This window comes from Macrotis lagotis, chromosome X (genome assembly GCF_037893015.1).
Source record: "Macrotis lagotis isolate mMagLag1 chromosome X, bilby.v1.9.chrom.fasta, whole genome shotgun sequence".
NCBI lineage: Eukaryota > Metazoa > Chordata > Mammalia > Peramelemorphia > Peramelidae > Macrotis > Macrotis lagotis.
The window spans coordinates 406797314-406815287 of NC_133666.1; the positions used below are offsets into that span (position 1 = coordinate 406797314).

A 17974-nucleotide genomic window follows, 5' to 3' on the forward strand; every position below is an offset into this window, starting at 1 on the left:
CAGATGGAAGGCAGGAGAGGACTGAATTCAACTGAAGAGTTTCCCCTTTCATCATGAGGTTAGTTGACCAGAACCAGTTACAAGATGTCTATTATACTTTACAGTCTCTCAAAAGTCTTTCCCTGACTGGTTATCAATATTTTCTTGGAAGCAAGCTCCCTAACATCATCCACCTGGAGAGGTTACCAGATGCCCATTGCTTCTAGGAAAGAATTATCACTTCCTTGAGCTGTAATTATAAAGTAATGCAATCCAAGTTCCAAAGTCCATTGGGACTCTCTCTCCTCTTTGGTAGAAATCAATGTCCCAGGACCTATATGAGGGGCAGGGTGGAGTCAGTCAGAACAGTAGAAAAAGGAGAGGTTTCAATCTATTAAGCCTCTTGGTTTTAATAATACCTAATAATTATAGCTAACATTTATAATAACAACCTGCATTTATTTAGCACTTCCTATGGACCACTTCAGATTGCTAAAGGGAGAATAACACCTGGGAAGAAGCTGACATGAGAAGAGCTACCAATTGCCATCTTGTATCCATAGCTTGCTATACTAGAGACTTCCATTTAAGTGAGATTTAAAATACTCTCTTTCTAATGAACTGAGCTATCTTGCTCCCAATGGGAAAGCTTTTTCACTCTATATTGTTCTGATATATATTCTCTTACATATACTTTTTCTGATTTCTGTTTGGCTATCAACTTGGAAAAATGGGTTTCTTTGCTACTTAATATGTGTGTTCATTGTGGAACTAGTATTTAGTGGAAAATCAAACCTTAGATACAGAGTCTGAGGTCCTCCTTTTCCCATTAATGAAGAGTGATTAGCCTTGAACTTAAAAACTACATCCCCTAGACTAATAATATATAAGTATATATATATATATATATATATATACATATATATACACACTTATCTAGATATAGTTAGATGACATGACAGAAATAGATAGATAGACAGACAGACAGACAGACAGATAGATGTTTTAACCTAGTTCCCCTCTCTCTGAAACAGTATAATGGCCAAGTTTCTGACCCCAACCTACTGCTTCATCTCCTGGCAGGAATAAAGTCCCCAAGGAAGAAGACAGAGGAGAGGAAGCTAGAGATAACTATTATGCCTCACTTCAAACCACTGAAAAGTATCCCTGTGCTGTATGTGAGAGACAGCTTCACTACAGTATTCTTATTCTTGTTATTTCTATTATTTATCTCTAAAGAGTAAACTTGTTAGAATATATGCTTTTTATGACCTTGGACAGGTAATTAACCTGTCGAATTCAGTTTCCTCATCTCTAAAATGATAATGTTGGACTAGATGATCTCCAAGTTTCTTTCCAACTCTAAAGCTATGAACATATGATCCAGTGACTTTGAAATCAAACTAGAAATATACTCAATACCATTGGGAAAATAGCAAATCTTTTGAAATTCCACATAATGTTAATAGTAATTAAATCAATAACTTCTAACTTCCTTTGAAAAATCACCTAAAAATACTAATAAAAACATTAAAGGAGACAGAAAGATACAGATAATTCCATAAATATAATTCATAATAAAGAAATCACTCAATAATGCAATATTTAATTTCAAAATCAAGGGTTCATATAGTATAAAGACTTGGCTAGGTATACCAACAGCTCCATCTTTTGGGGGGCTTTTGTTACTTCTTAAAGTATCAGAGTGATAAACCTAATAGAATAGAATTACAGATTTCCTGTATTTTGTGCACTTGAAAAACAATTTGAACACTAAAAATAGCATGGTATTTAGCATACTCTAAGGACCATTTTAACCTCACTTCCACAAAATACATCATTTCTAACAGTAGTAAATATTGAGGGGAAAATGTTGCTAATGTTCTAAATTATTGGGTGCCACTTAATAAGTCTCAGGGCTCTTATAAAAAAGATGGAGTATATGTCTCTGTATGTGTGTATATTTCTCTTCCATTACCTTCATCCTGTCCCATCTGATAAAATATAAAAGTATAGGTTAACCATACTGACTCTTGAGTAAATACCCCAACTTCCTATGCAAGAAGCCAATCCTACAATTAAAGGGATTGAGGGATTGATATGGTTAGAGTCAAATCTCTGGTGACCATTTGTCCATTTACCAGTCACAGAATGGAAAATTCAACTTAGGTGCTTATTAGTAGTACAATGAGAGAAGCACTAGCTTAGAAGTCAAAGGACCTTTGCTTCAATGCCCCCTAGTACTATTTTGGTGACCTTGGGCAAGTCACCTAACCTCCATTTGCCTCAGTTTCCTCATCTATAAATTGAAAGGGTTGGACCAGATGGCATCCACCTCTAGCTTTATGATCCCAGTGAACTGAGTCCAATCACACTGTCAGAGAAAGACCATGTTTGCATACTACTGGCCCAATCAATCCATTTAGAAGTTCTGCTCAACTGTTTTCTAGAAATGTGTTTTGTGCAGATTTGGGGTACTTTTTTGGAAAATGTCCATTGTAGTAAATGAAATTTATCATTTAGAAAAGGAAATCCTCTGTTTTAGTATTCTGATTCTTTAAAAAAAAAAATGGTTCTGGCAACTAAAAACATCAACCTGAGGTAATGCAAAACAGCATCTCCTAGGTCCAGTATTTGTGGTTCTATTGCCCCCTCGTGGCTGCTCTGAAACTAGATTATTATATCCCTCAGTAATCTCAGGAAATTGAATTTCATTTCAGCTTCTTATGAATGTATGTTTTCTGGTTGTTGAATACAACTATTCCTCTACCTTTTCAAAGAGTCAAGGTATCCTTAACTGTATCAAATAATACAGAAAATAAATAATAAGAAGAAAAAAATATTTTTTTTAAAAAATTGAAGAATTCATTTTAATACCATACTTTTAACTATAACCAAGGTACCAGTTCAACCAGTCTATTCTGCTTAATCCAGAATATAAGGTCACTGGGAAGGAATGTATTTATTGAAGTTTTGGTACAGAACTTTCAGTATTCAGGTTCTATAGTTCTTGGTAATTACACTGAGCCAAATTTCTCCAATGCATTAATTGCTACAAGGGAGTGAATGAGGTCAACCATGCAAATTAGCACTAAACCACAGGTCCAGAGCCAAAACAAATATGTCAAACATCAAAGAATTATGCTGTGGGAAAGGTGGGTTGTTTGGGGGGGGGGGTTAATTAGTAAATAGAAACAATCCTAGAAAATATTAATCCTATATTTCTGTAGGCTTCATTTCTGATATTGATAAATATTGGAAAAGAATACTGGAAATATTAGGATCCACTTTTTTTAGGTTTTTGTAAGGTAGTGGGGTTTAGTGGCTTGCCCAAGACCACACAGTAGGTAATTATTAAGAGTCTGAGGCCAGATTTGTACTCAGATACTCCTGACTCCAGGGCCAGTGCTCTATACCACTGCACCACCTAGCCACCCCCTAGGATCCATTTTTTAAGATTGAAAGTGTGGGGCAGCTGGGTGGCACAGTGAATAGAGGACCAGCCTAAGAGTCAGGAAGACCTAAGTTCAAATCCAGCCTCAGACACTTAATAATTATCTAGCTGTGTCACCTTGGGCAAGTTATTTAACTTCATTTGCCTTGCAAAATAAATGGAAAAATGGTAAGATTTTTCCTCCTCTTGTTTGGCTGTCAACATCCATAGATGTACCTGTTTATCACAGCTGAAGGTTTAGGTTAAACCTATCACCATAGACACTGGCTGTGTGACCCTGGTCAAGTCACTTAACCCTGTCTGTCTCAGTTCCTCATCTGTAAAATGAGCTGGAGAAGGAAATAGCAAATCACTCCAGTATCTTTTCCAAAAAAAAAACCTCAAATGGGATCACAAAGGGTTGGAAACAACTGAACAGCAACCTGGGCAGATGCCTGCTTCAAGGCTTCTTACTATGGCACACTATTAATTTTGCTTTCCCTATCAGTGTCCTGTTCTCTAAACTTCCTAATTACCTTTCTCTATTCAAATGCATTCACTTTGTATAACATTTCTTCAGATCCTTCATATCTAATAACCAATTTGATAAATATTTGGTGATAGTTTTAAATGAAACCATTATAATGGTTCAATATGTTTAATCCTATGCCTTCTTAGAGTCTTAATGCTTAGGAATTTGGAACAAGGACCCAAAGTCAGATCAGCATTGGGCCCGGCAGGAATTTGTGCATCTTAACCTAAAACTTCAGCTGTGATATTTAAAGCTTTTTCCAATCTGGTTCCAATTTCTTTCCAGATTGATTACATATTAATTTCTCTCTTATATGAATGTTCTTTCCAAATTGGATGGCTGAATTACTGAATTACTCCATCCATTATGGGTAGCACAGTAGCTAGAGGGTCAAGTCCAAGGTCAGAAAGATTCATTTTCCTGAGTTCAAAGCTGACTTTAGACATTTACTAGCTAAATGACCCTGGGTAGGTCACTTTACCTGGTTTGTCTCAGTTTCCCCTTCTGTGAAATCAGCTGAGAAGAAAATGGCAAACTATTTCACTATCTTTGCCAGGAAAGCCCCAAATGGAATCATGAAAAGTCAGTTATGACTGAACAATGACAACCATTCATTATATTCCAGCTCCTACTTCTAAGTTGTTGTTTTTTAATAGGATGTCCCCCATGAATGCAATGTTCTCCCTCCTTATCTCTCATTCTTGGAACTTCTAGCTTCTTTCAAGAGTCAATTTAAGTACCATCTCCTAGAGGAGGCCTTTCTTTTTCTTCTTTTTTTTTTTCCTGTAAGGCAGTGGAGTTAAGTGATTTACCCAAGGTCACAGCTAGGTAATTATTATGTTTCTGAAGCCAGATTTGAAGTCAAGTCCTCCTGACTCCAGGGCCAGTGCTTTATCCACTGCTCCACTTAGCAGCTCCTGAGACCTTTCTTAATATCCTCAAATGTTAGGTTACCCTCTCCCAAAAGGACTGTCAGCTGATTTAACAAGTATTTATTAAATTTAAATCAGGCACCAAACTGTCCCTATTCCCAAGGAACCCATATTCTTTTTTTTTCCTATTATGAATTTAAAAAAAAAGAAAAAATAGAGCATTTCCCTATACAAAGCAGAATTTTTAAAGGCTCATATATGAAACCATGAATCTCTATTAATACAACTTTCTTAATTAGAAATATAAAATAAATTCAACATATTACATTCAAGATTGTTCATGTCACCATGCCCAAAAGACTACAAAATTGTGCATAACCTTTGACCTAGCACTACTAGGTCTGAACTGCAAGATTTTTTTAATGAAAAAGAACAAATATATATATATATATATATATATATATATATATATATCCAAAAATATTTATAGCATTCTTTTTTGTGAAGGAAAAAAATGGAAATTGAGGAGATGCCCAACAATGGCTCAGTAATAGATCTTAAACTATATTATATGACAGTCTTATTATCAAAAACTATCTTAGGGTAGCTAGGTGTTGCAGGGATAGAGCACCAACCCTGGACCTGAGTTCAAATTTGACCTCAGACACTTAATAATTTCCTGTGTGACCTTGGACAGGTCACTTAACCCTATTGGCTAGTCAAAAAAAAAAGATCTGATATTGGTGTGAGAAAAAAAGGTAGATCAAGTGGAACAGAGTACATAGTATAGTACATAATACAAGTAGTAAATTATTATAGTTACCTTGTATTTGACAAATGTCAAGATTTAAGCTTCTGGGATAAAATTCACTATATGGAAAGTCTTGGAAAAACTAGAAAGCCAAAGATTAAAGTGGCTATATGACCTAGAGATAAAGGGAGATCTCATAAGAAAATTAGAACATAAAACATATTACCTGTAAGACTTTTGGATAGGAGAAAAATTTATGAATAAACAAGAAATAGAGATAATTGTGAGATACAAAAAAGATAAGTACAAGTAAAACCAATGATTTATTGGCCAAGATTAGAAGGAAAGCAAAAAACGAAAGGAAGGGATGGGAGGGGAATTTTATAGACAATTTCATGGATAAAGATCTCTTATCTAGAATATATAGAGAACTTTGTCAAATTTATAAAAATACAAGTCATTCCCCCAATTGACAAATAGTCAAAGGATATGAACAGACAGTTTTTCAGTGAAGAAATCAAAACTATATATGGTCATATGAAAAATCTCTAAACCATTACTGATAAGAGAAATACAAATTAAAGCAACTTTGAGATGTTTCACACCTGTCAGATTGGCTCAAAAGATACTTGTCCTTTGCTCCTTGAAAAAGACCATAACATCAGGGGAGGTGATGCATGACAAGCTCATGAATTGAATTTGAATTAGGGGTGCTCTGCAAAGTCACAAGCATCACTTAATCCAGACCTATCTGGGTCCAGTAGACAGATACAGAGTAAGTCCAACTGAAGATGGCCCTGGATGTGAGGAAATCAGGGTTAACTGACGTGCCCAAGGTCACACTGAGGCTGGATTCAAATTCCCATTCTTTTGACTCCAAGGCTCACTGCACCCCTAGATGCAATGTTGCAAATGACAATGACAAATGTTGTGAAAAATTAGGACATTAATACACTGTTAATGGAATTGTGAACTGATCCAAACATGGAGGAGAGCAATCTTGGAATCATGTTCAAAAAATTACTAAACTGTTTTTACCTTTTGATTATTGGAGTCTGTTTTCCAAAGTGATCAGGGAAAAGGAAAAGGAAATATTTATGGTATCTTTCCTTGTGGTGGCAAAGAATTGGAAATTGAAGAGATGCCCATAAATTAGGGAATGGCTAAATAAATTGTGAGATATAATTGTGATGGAATACTACAGTGTTGTAAGAAATGGTGAGTTTGTTGATTTTAGAAAAACATAAAATAATGAAGACCCAGATATACAGAACGAAGAAAATGTTATATACAGCAATAGTCATATTGTTTGAAAAGCAACTGTGAATAACTAAATTTTTCTGAGTATTTTATATACAAAGGGACTATGAAGGTAAATGCTTTCCACATCCAGAAAAAAAATTGATAACTAAAAGTATGCATAATATGGTTTTATACACACACATATATGTATGTGTGTATGTCAAATAACAGCCTTCTCTAGTGCAGAACTTAAAATGTAATCAAAATATAAATCAATTTTTTAAAAACTTGGGGAATGGCTGAATAAGTTATAAAAAAAATATGTGCAATAAGAAATGACAAAGAGGCAGCTGGTGGCATAGTGGATAGAGCACTGATCCTGGAATCAGGAGGATCTCAGTTCAAATCTAGCCTCAGACACATACTAGCTGTGAGACCCTGGACAAGAAAGGACATGCAGCTTGGACCAACTCTACTCTTCAAACCAGCATCAGGTCATCATTTTCTTTATCAATAAGGAGTATCTTATACAAAAGACTCAGCTTTTCCAGCAAAAGAACCAATGAACTCTGAATATAGATCAAAGTATACTTTAAAAAAAAACTTTAGTTTTCTAGTTCTTTTTTATCTGTTCTTGCAACATGACTAATATGGAAATGTTTTCCAAAGCTACAGATGTATAATCTATAGCAAATTGCTTGTCCTCTCAAGGAAGGGTGAAGGGAAAGAGGGAGGGAGAAAATGAATTTAGGACTCAAAATTTGAAGAGAGGGAAGGGAGAGGGAGAGAATTTGGAATTCAAAAATTTTAAATGAATGTTAAACATTGTTGTAACATGTAATTGAGAAAAAAGAAAATAAAGAAAAAGAAAAAAGAAATGACCAACAGAATTCTTTTAGGAAAAACCTGGAGATATTTATATGAACCAATGAAAAGTTAAATGAACAGAACTAGGAGAAGAGTGTACACAGTAAAAGCAATATTGTACAATGATCAACTATAAATTATTTACCTAGCCTCAGCAATACAAGATCCAAGATAATTTCAAAGGACTTATGATGAAAAATACTAAATATATCCAAAAGAGAATTGATTGACTCTGAAAGCAGATCAAGTATACTATTTTTTTTTATTTTATTGGAGGAAGGGAAAGGGGTATGTGTATTCATTCACAACATGACTAATATGGAAATATATTTTGTATGACTGCACATGTATAATCTATATCAAATTCCTTGCCATCTTCAGCAAGGGACAGAGGAGATAAGGAGGGGAAAAAATTTGGAACTAATATGTAATTAAATATGTAATTAAACATATTTTTAGAATTTATAATTGCCTCTGATTTCCTCTCATCTTGCTTCTCTTCTCTTCGCATTTTAAAAATTTTCAATGGTACTTTCTCTCCTCCTTCCTTCTTTTTCTTCTCCTCTTTTTTCTCTTCTTCCTCCTCCTCCTACTTCTTCTTCTTCTTCCTCTTCCTCTTCCTCTTTCTTCTCCTCCTTTTTCTACTCCTTGTCCTTCTCCTGGTCATAACTATTCACTACCCTCCTCCTAACCTAAAATCAAGTGAGATAGTATCCATAAAGCACAGTACCTGGCATATAGTCAGTACTTAATAATGCTTATCTAACCTGTAAAATGTTCCCATCAAATAAAAACAGGAAGACACTTGTAAAATGCTTTCTAAATCTTAAAATATAGATACTCTTGTTGTTATTATTAACTAGTTTTTATTTACCTGATATTTATTTGTATTCTCTTTGCAGTTATTTTACACATGGCTATTTATGTCCTTATATTCAGCAACATCAAAATGTAAATTCCAGAAACATTTTCCACACATACTTACTCTGGCAAAAAGGCAAAAGTAGCATCAATCCACTAATAGTCAAGAAATAGTCAAGAAATCCAAGGAAAAAACTAGAATAATTGACTCCATCCACCCCAGAATGGCACAAAAAAGGCCATCCATGCATAAGCATGCCAGAAGGCAGTAGAAAAGGGGGAAGGTCACCAGAGAAGCCACTGTTAGCCAAGGCAAACAAGTGGGTTAGACACAAAACACAGACATCAGCAAGGTTCTTCTCTGTAGCTTCGTGAAAAGGAATGTAAAAATGCAGACACTGGACTAGATAGCTTCTGAGGCCCCTTAGAACTCACCAGCTTTAGTTCCACACAGGTTAGGAAACCACAAGGTAGAACTTGGAAACCATCAGGAGCAGGGGTATCCAGTTTGGGTGCTTAGACTGAGACACCCTAAGTCTAGGGTCTGAGGTTCTCAGATCTCTGCCTCAAGATGTCATAGATGGCCCTGAAGATCCAGTTCCCTGAAACTTAAAGGAGCATCTAAAACCTATCAGCCCTCTTAGCATAGACATATCCCTGGAGGTAAAAGTTGGCATCCTGGTGACTCAAGCCAAGACCAACCAGGACCAACTAACTATAAGAATTAGCACAAAGGGAAAAGAAAGAAAACCATGAGATAGGAAGGAAAAACATAAGAGAAATTTTTAAAAAGTGGGCATAGTGTTCATTTAGATTCTGTAGTTTGTTTTTTCTTCTAGATGTAGATGGCATTGTTCATAACAAATCTCCCAGGGTTGTCCTAGCTTTCCAAACTGCTCCCAAGAGGAATTGCATCCACCAAAATTGATCAACTCACAGTGTTGTTGTTAATGTGTACAATGTTCTCTTAGTTCTGCTCTCTTCCTTCAGCATTAGATCCTGTAATTCATTCCATAATTCTCCAGAGTCCAGCCATTCATGGTTTCTTATAGAACAATAGTACTCCATAACATTCTTATACCATAATTTGTTCAGCTATTCCCCAATTGATAGGCATCCCTTCAATTTCTAATTCTTTGCCACTACAAAAAAAGAGCTTCTATGAATATTTTGGAACAGGTGGAACTTCTCCCTTTTTTAATGATTCCTTCTGGATAGAGACCTAATATTGGTATTGCTGGGTCAAAGGGTATGATTTTTTTATTGCTCTTTGGGCATGGTTTAATATTGTCCTTCAGAACAATTGAATTAATTCACAACTCCACCAACAGTTCATTAATGTCCCAATTTTGGGGGGTTTTTTGCAAGGCAATGGGGTTAAGTGGCTTGCCCAAGGCCACACAGCTATGTAATTATTAAGTGTCTGAGGCCAGATTTGAACTCAGGTACTCCTGACTCCAGAGCCAGTGCACCACCTAGCCACCCTGGTAAGGAGGAAATTTTAAAGAATCATTGGGCTCCTTGAAAACCATGATAAAATGCTGAACTATGTTTCAAGAAATCATAAATGAAAATTGCCTAGTTTTATTAGAATCAGAGGATAAAGTAAAGAGAGAATGATTGTACTGCTTCTCTCTTGAGAGAAATACCAAAAGAAAAAGTCATGGTTGAAATTTGGAGTTTCTGGATCAAAGAAAAAAAATTCTGCAAACAAACAGAAAGAATTCAAGCACCACAAAACTATCGACAAGATCACACAAAACTTAAGAACTTGTATTATAAATGAGAGATGATGGATATAATATAGATTTTACAACCAAGAATAACTGAATTGAAAAGCTGATAGTAATCCTACTGGGGGGTGGATTTTTTGTGGGAGAGAACATTTTTAACTATTCCTGATGAAAAGGGCAGAGTTTAGTAAAAACTCTGAGAAGCAAACAAAAGAAAATTTTAAAAAAGATAAATTAAAGGGGCAAATTGGAAAGTGCTGTTGTGATACTATCTTTCTTTTTTTAATTTATGTAATAAGACAAGCATTTCCATAAGATAGTATAATTAAAAAATGATTGCATATTAAACTGCTATTCCTTTTTAAATATGTAAAAAGTTATCATGCTTCTTTGTTCCCTTTTTTCTTTTTTTTTTCCTTCCTTCCTTCCTGCCCTAAAGATTTCAGATACCTTTTAGATACAAATATAACATTCTAATGAGGAAACTATGAAGAGGTGAGGCTGGAGTACATTACAAACATGGAGGACAGCTAATGTAAAGCATGAAGGCAGAAGATAACTATTTTTGAAAGACAGTTTGACAGGATCTCAAGATGAGGAAGAGAGTCGGTAGGATAAGAATGTAAAGATAGCTTGGAGCCAGGTTGTGAAAACTTGAAAAGCTAAACAGAGAAGTTTCTATTTAATCTTTGTTGGCAGTATATAAGACATTGGAATTTACAGAGAAGAAAAGTAGTCAGATTTGCTCCTTAAGAAAATCAAATTAGGGGCGGCTAAGTGGTGCAGTGGATAAAGCACCGGCCCTGGAGTCAGGAGTACTTGGGTTCAAATCCGGTCTCAGACACTTAATAATTACCTAGCTGTGTGGCCTTGGGCAAGCCACTTAACCCCATTTGCCTTGAAAAAAAAACCTTAAAAAAATCAAATTGGCAGCTCTGTAGAGAATAGAAAAAGATTTGAGGTAGTGTGATCGACTATGAATAACTCACTCTTCTCAGCATACAGTGATCCAAGACAATTCCAAAGGTCTTATGATGGAAAATGCTATTCACATACAGTCTGAATGCAGATAGAAGCATACTATTATTCATTTTATGCATTTTTCATGATTTTCTTTTAATAGGGAAATATGTTTTTCATGGTTACATGTACATAATCGGTATCAAATTGCTTACCATTTTATGGAAGAAGGGAAGGGAGGGAAGGAGGGTGAGGCAGAAATTTCAAAACTCAGATTGTTTTAATGAATGTTAAAAAACTGCCTTTACATAGGAAAAAAATAAAAAAAACTATTTAAAAAAAGATGAAGTAGGAAGGCCAATTAGTGATACAAGAAGGCAGAAGAACCTGAGCTAAAATGGTGCATTGTGAGAAGTGAGAAAAGGCCCAATTTGAGAGATACTGTAGAGGCAGAAGCTGATTAGGCAATGAATGAGATATGCAGCAAGATAAAGGATCACTGTGAACACTGAGGATATGAACTTGGGTGCCTAGAAAAATCATAGTCTTTTTGATGAGAAGTTAATTTTGGAAGACATATTGGGAGGTAGGCTCATATGAAATAGAGAAAGATAACAAAATTTATTTAGATAATAATATCTCATTTTATCCTCACAACAATCCTATTCTCATCTTCACTTTACAGATGAGGAAAATGGAGCAGACAGTTAAATTATTTGCCCAGGGTCACAAAGCTAGCAAGTATGTCAGAGAAAATTTGCCCATGGGTCTTCCAGATCCCAGGCCCAACATTTTATCTATTTCAGGACTTATCTGCCTGAGTCTCCTAGGTGGTATAGTGGATAGAACGCCAGACCTGGAGTCAAGAAAACTCAACTTATTTATATGACCTTACTAGCTGTGGGACCCTAGCCTAGACAAGTGCCTTAACCCTGTTAGCTTCAGTTTCCTCATCTGTAAAGGGAGCTGGAGAAGGAATGATAAATCACTCCAATATCCAATGTCCGAACAAGGGTAGGACACAAGTGAACAGCAAGAAGTCTGGACATCATCCCCTTTGAAATGTCCTTTAAGCATTTCATAATGTATGACCAAAGCCCATGGGAGAGACTGGGAAACACCTTATATATTACTTGTATCTAATTTACCTATATGATACTATATATCCCCAGTAGAAAAGATCCTAGTGGGATAAGACTATTTTCTCTTTTTGTCTTGTTTCTCCAATAAATGCATGTTGACTAGTGATTTAAATTGAATTGAGACAACAGGAAGGCATTAGATCAGGATGTAACATGAAGAGGGAAAAAAGGCTGGACCTAGGCTCAGGAGAAACCCACATTTGAATCTCACATCTGACATTTACTAGCTATGGGAGTAAAGCTGATGATTTGTGCATCTCTGCTTCATTTAAATCCAATTCACACACAAGTCATCATTCTGTGATGTCATTGCACTTCAAAAACAAGGGACAAATAGCAATCATGGACAAGCCATTTAAGCTCTCTGAGACATCCTCATCTATAAAATGTAGGTGATAATTTTGGTGTGCCCACCTCACAGAATTGTCATGAGGCTTAAATGTAAATATTTTATAAATCTTAAAATTCTTAGAGAGATGCTATATCTGTCATTGAGGCAGGCCATAAAGTGCTGAAATGTGGGAGATCACTGAAAAGAAACTCAAATACCAGCAACTATTACCAATTGCTCAATTCACAGTTTAGCCCAGAGTTGATCCAACACAAGGGAATGCTGTGGGTGGGCTTGCCACAATTGAGCTTGACAGGAAATTTTAAGTTTAGTAAAAGACTGATCTTGACAAAATTTCAACCTAGAAAAATCTGAAAACCTGAGTTTCAGAACTTCCTAACTCTTCCCAACCCTGTTTATCGCCCCCCCCCCCATACCCTGGTCCTCTCAACAAAAAACACGACTTTCAAGGACAAATACACAAACAGGTACAGAGTTATCAGTTTGTCTGTTGCCTAATAAGCAAATGGGTACAGTTATCCTTATTTATAACTTTTCCTGAAAATAGATCTTTTCTTTGTCTCATCCTTTTTGACCTATCCACAGCAAAGAGGAGGTGACACCTTCTTTGCTGATGCTCTCATCTTCCAATTCTCACTTGTCTTGGTTGCTCCTTGGTCTCCTTCCATTGTTCATCTTCAGTCCATCACATAAGCATGAATATCCCTCAAAGTTCTTATTTCTATACTCTCTCCCCATTAATCTCACTTCTGTAATTTAACACTCTATGCAAAATTCCTCCTAAATCTATATATGTTGCCCTTAGTCTTGGATGTCATAGACTTATAAATTATTAGATCTGAAAAATCTCTTTGAAGTCATAGAGTAATAGAATTAGTAGGCAATCTAATCCAACATCCCCATTTCACAGATGATGAAAATGAGGTCCAAAGAATTTCTGTGATTTGTCTAGAATGCTTAATGGAGGAGAGTCTGATTATCCCACTGGCACCTCAAATTTAATATGCGCAATATCTTCCTCCCAAAAAACCTGCCCTTCCCAACTTCTCCAATTTTTTGGTTAATGGCATAATCTTTCCAAGGTTCCAAACATTCCAGTTATTTATTGCCCATTATTTCTCCTACATTCCCCCAGGCCAATGAATGGTCATGTCCTATCAATTTTAAAACATCTCTATAATCCATCCACACCTCCCCCACTCTCAAGGCCCCTACCCTATTCACGTCTTAATTTTTCTAGCCTGTACTATTTTAAGTATCCCTTAAACATGTGCCTAGTCTCTCTCTTTCAGCGGTTACTTATTACCACCAAGATCAGATATGAAATCCTTTCCTTGATATTCAAAGTCCTTCATAACCTGTCTCTCATCTTTCCCATCTTCTTATAGCTGATACTTTCCTATCCCAACCTTCCCACATTCCCTTTGATCCAGTAACACTGGCTTCCTGACTTTTCCTTAAACAAAACTTCTCCCTACTAGAGAGGATATTTCTCACTAGCTGCCCCCTGACTTCCTAGGCTTCAAGTCTCAGTTAATATTACATCTTCTGTTCTCCAATTCCTCTTCATTCTAGTTATCTTTTCTCTCTCAACTATTTCCAGTGTATGCTGAGTATAGTTTGTTTGAATATACCTTTTTGCATATTGTCTCCAGCCCCAGAGTGAGAATTCTTTGAGAGCAGGTAATATCTTTTGCATTTCTTTGTGTCCTCAACTCTTTTCACAGAGCTTAGACCATAGCAGGAGCTTAATAAGTGTTCGTTCCCTCCTCTGTCAACATTGCTACCTATTGCAATCAATCTTTCTTTTTAAAACATTTATTTTCCCAGTAACATATAAAAAACAATTTTAACCTTCATTTTTTAAAATGTTGAATTCCAAATTCTCTCCCTTACTCCCATATCTCCTCATCAAGAAGGTAATGTGATATATAGGGTATGCATGTGCAGTCATGTAAAATATTCTTATTAGTCATGTTGTAAAAGAAAATACAGATTAAAAAATGCTCAAATAATATAAAACAATGTTTTCTTCAATCTGCATTCAGACTCCATTAGTTCCTTCTCTGGAGATGGATAATTATCCCCCAGGAATTAAAGATGGCTCCATTGTCCATCTCTATAAAGGTAAAGGGAATAGATTGGCCTGTGACAATCATGGGGTATTTCTCTTTTAGACAATGATGGTAAGATTCTTGCCAGAGTCATTCACAATAGGCTGATCCTTCATCTGGAAGTTGGTCACCTTCCTGAGAGGCAGTGTGGCTTCAGAAGGGGTAGAGGAACAGTCAATATGGTGTTTGCTGCCCAACAACTCCAAGAAAAATGTCAGAACAAAACAGAGGTCTTTATACAACATTTGTGGATCTGACCAAGGCCTTTGATACCATCAGTCATGAGAGTTTATGGAAAATTGTCAAAATTTGGTTGCCCAGAGAAGTTCATGAATATCATACATCAATCTCATGACAGCATGCTTGCCTGGGTTCTGGATAGTGGACTATACTTTCAAGATTTCCAGGTCCCCAATGGAGTAAAACAAGGATGTGGCCTTGCTCTCACACTTTTCAGCATGATGTTTTCACCATGTTATCAACACCTTCACTGAGGATGAACATGGCCTCAAGGTCAGCTTCAGCACTGTTGGCAAATTTTTCAACTTGAAAAAGCTACAAGCCAAGACCCAAGAGAAATGCATGATCTTCTGTTTGCAGATGATTGTGTACTCAATAGTCTTTGAAGCTGAGATGCAACAAAGTATGGATGAATTCTTTGCCACTTGTGCTCATTTTGGTCTAACAATTAACACCAAGAAAACACAGGTGCTCCATTAGCCAGCATCATACCATCCATATGTGGAACCATTGATTACAGCAAATTGATGAGTTTTGAGTACTGTAGACAAGTTCACTTACATTGACAATGAGGTCGACAATCTCATTGCTAGCTCAGTAGCAATTGGGAGTCTCCGAAAGAAAGTATGGGAGAGAAGAGAGATTAGACTGACCACCAAACTGAAGGTCTACAGAGACATTGTGCTGGCCTCATGGCTATATGCCTGTGAAACCAGGACAGTCTACCAACACCAAGTCAGGAAATTGAATTGTTTCCATTTAAATTAGGAAGATTCTGAAGATCACCTGGCAGGAGCAGATACCGGACCCTGAGTTCCTTTCTCAAGCTAAACTGCCTAGCATTCCAATATTACTGCCGAGAGTGCAACTACAATAGGCTGGACACACTGTTAGAATGTCAGACATACACTTGCCAAAAAAAAAAACATTTTATGGAGAACTCACATAGGGCAAGAGCTCAAAAGGGGGTCATGACCAAAGAAGCAATACTAAGACATCCTGCATGTCTCATTGTAGAACTTTATAAGTGATTGTACAGCTTGGGAGACCCTGGCACAGGACCACCCAGCATGGCATGCCCTCGTCAGTGAGGGCTGCACTCTATGGAGGAAGGCAGAATTGAAGCAGTTCAAAGGAAACATGATGTACCTTAGATTAACCACCCCAGGAGTTCATTATTTGTGTACAAATTGTGACAGAACATTATGAGCTCTAATTGGTCTGATCAGCCACAGTCAGACACACTGTAACTTGTCTCCAACATAGTCATGTCATTTTTGTCGTTTTGCATAACAAAGGACAAAAACCAAGAACCACTAGCAGGAGTGTCTCCTTGTACTACAATTGTACATTCCTGGAGGAGAGCATACTGTGTCATGCATGGACCACATAATAGGCATTTAATGAGAGTTTGTTGAACTGATTCAATTTCCACAATAAATGGGCTCTCAGTAGTCTGCAAAAGTGAATACTCAAAGTGCTTAGCTAGGTAGCTCAGTGGATAGAGAGCTGGGTCTAGAGTCAAGAAGACCTGGGCATAAATGGGATCTCAGATACTAGCTGTGTGACCCTGGAGAAGTCACTTAACCCTACTTTGCCTCAGTTTCCTCATCAATAAAATGAACTGGAGAAAAAATAGCAAACCACTCCAGTATCTTTGCCAAGAAATGAGGTCTCAAAGAATTAGACACAACTGAAACAACTGACCACAACCAAAGTGCTCAAAATTCCCAGTAGTTTGTGTGCTCAGAAAATGTAATGGAATTTTATTTGTTACATATAATTATAAAAATACACGTATTTTCATTACTCACATTTTTTAACTTCACTTACTCTGAAACGCAAACTCATATAGTAAACAATTCAAAAGATAATGTGCCAGTTTCTGTAAACACTTCTGTTGGAAAGTTCTTCCAGGACAAGACTAACAGGGTTGATTAAGAGGGTAGGTCTTTAAAGGTCCTAGGAAAAACAATTAAGTTGCTTCCAACACACTTTTCGGCAATAAGCCCTTCCTCATAACTCTCAAAGTGAAACAAAGCATGGATAATTCTCCTCACTGAGAACTCTGGAAAACCCTGAAATACTAATGATTCAAATATATCCCAGAAATGGATAACTGAAATTACTGCATTAGGAAATGTCTTATTCTACAGGCTCTTGGTGGAGTCGTTCCATCTATTTCATCAAATATTTTCTTTTCTTCACTTTTGCTGGGGTGAAATGAAGTGTAATAAACAATAAGGAAAAGAATTCCAAGCAGAAGAGTCACAATTATGATGATGGTGATAACTCTGAAGAAATTTTGATTTTCATTAGGTGATGTGCAGAACCAAAACACAACCAAGCTCCCCACTGTGGCCAGAACCCTCATGAAATAATAAGCAGACATAGGGAATTTTGTATTTTCTCCCTTAACATTAAAAAATGTAAATATCAGAATGAATCCAACAACTACTCTGTATAAAATTTCCATACATTTGGTGGCACAAAATGTAGTTTGCTGTTTACAAGCCCATGCTATGCCTGACAACCAAAGGATAAATAGCAGAATTAAGCTCAAATGAATATTTAGCAGAGTTAAAAGAGAAGCACTGAGTATCCAAGATACAAATGTAAGTAGCTTATAGAAGAGGTACATCAATCTGGGACATAGTCCACTGAGGAGTTTTTTATCAGGTAAAGATTTCCTTAAGGCAATGTGGTAATCAACCGTTGACCAGGAAATGGCACAGCAAGAGATCACAATAGCAGCAACTAAAAAATAAAAACAAAACAAATTCTTATCATGGAAGTGTTATAATGTTCATTCATTCAACAAATGTCATATTGAGTGCCTCCTATGCACAAGACACTAGGCTGAACACTGCAAAGCATACAAGAATAAAAAAGGTAG

General features: G+C 36.4%; 1 protein-coding gene across 7 annotated transcripts in view; it reads right to left on the reverse strand.

Annotated features, from left to right (window-relative positions):
* Positions 1-17974, reverse strand: part of XKR9 (XK related 9) — a 115969-nt gene that overhangs the window by 75945 nt on the left and 22050 nt on the right. For 4 of the 7 annotated variants that reach the window (XM_074206814.1, XM_074206812.1, XM_074206811.1 and 1 more), the window contains one exon: positions 13172-17835. The exons of 2 other annotated variants lie outside the window; for them this stretch is intronic. In XM_074206814.1, the coding sequence (XP_074062915.1) occupies positions 17204-17835 (632 nt within the window). In that variant the 3' untranslated portion in view covers positions 13172-17203. Of the gene's footprint in view, positions 1-13169; positions 17836-17974 lie in introns of those variants that run through there. One more of the 7 variants, XM_074206816.1, reaches the window with a different exon arrangement.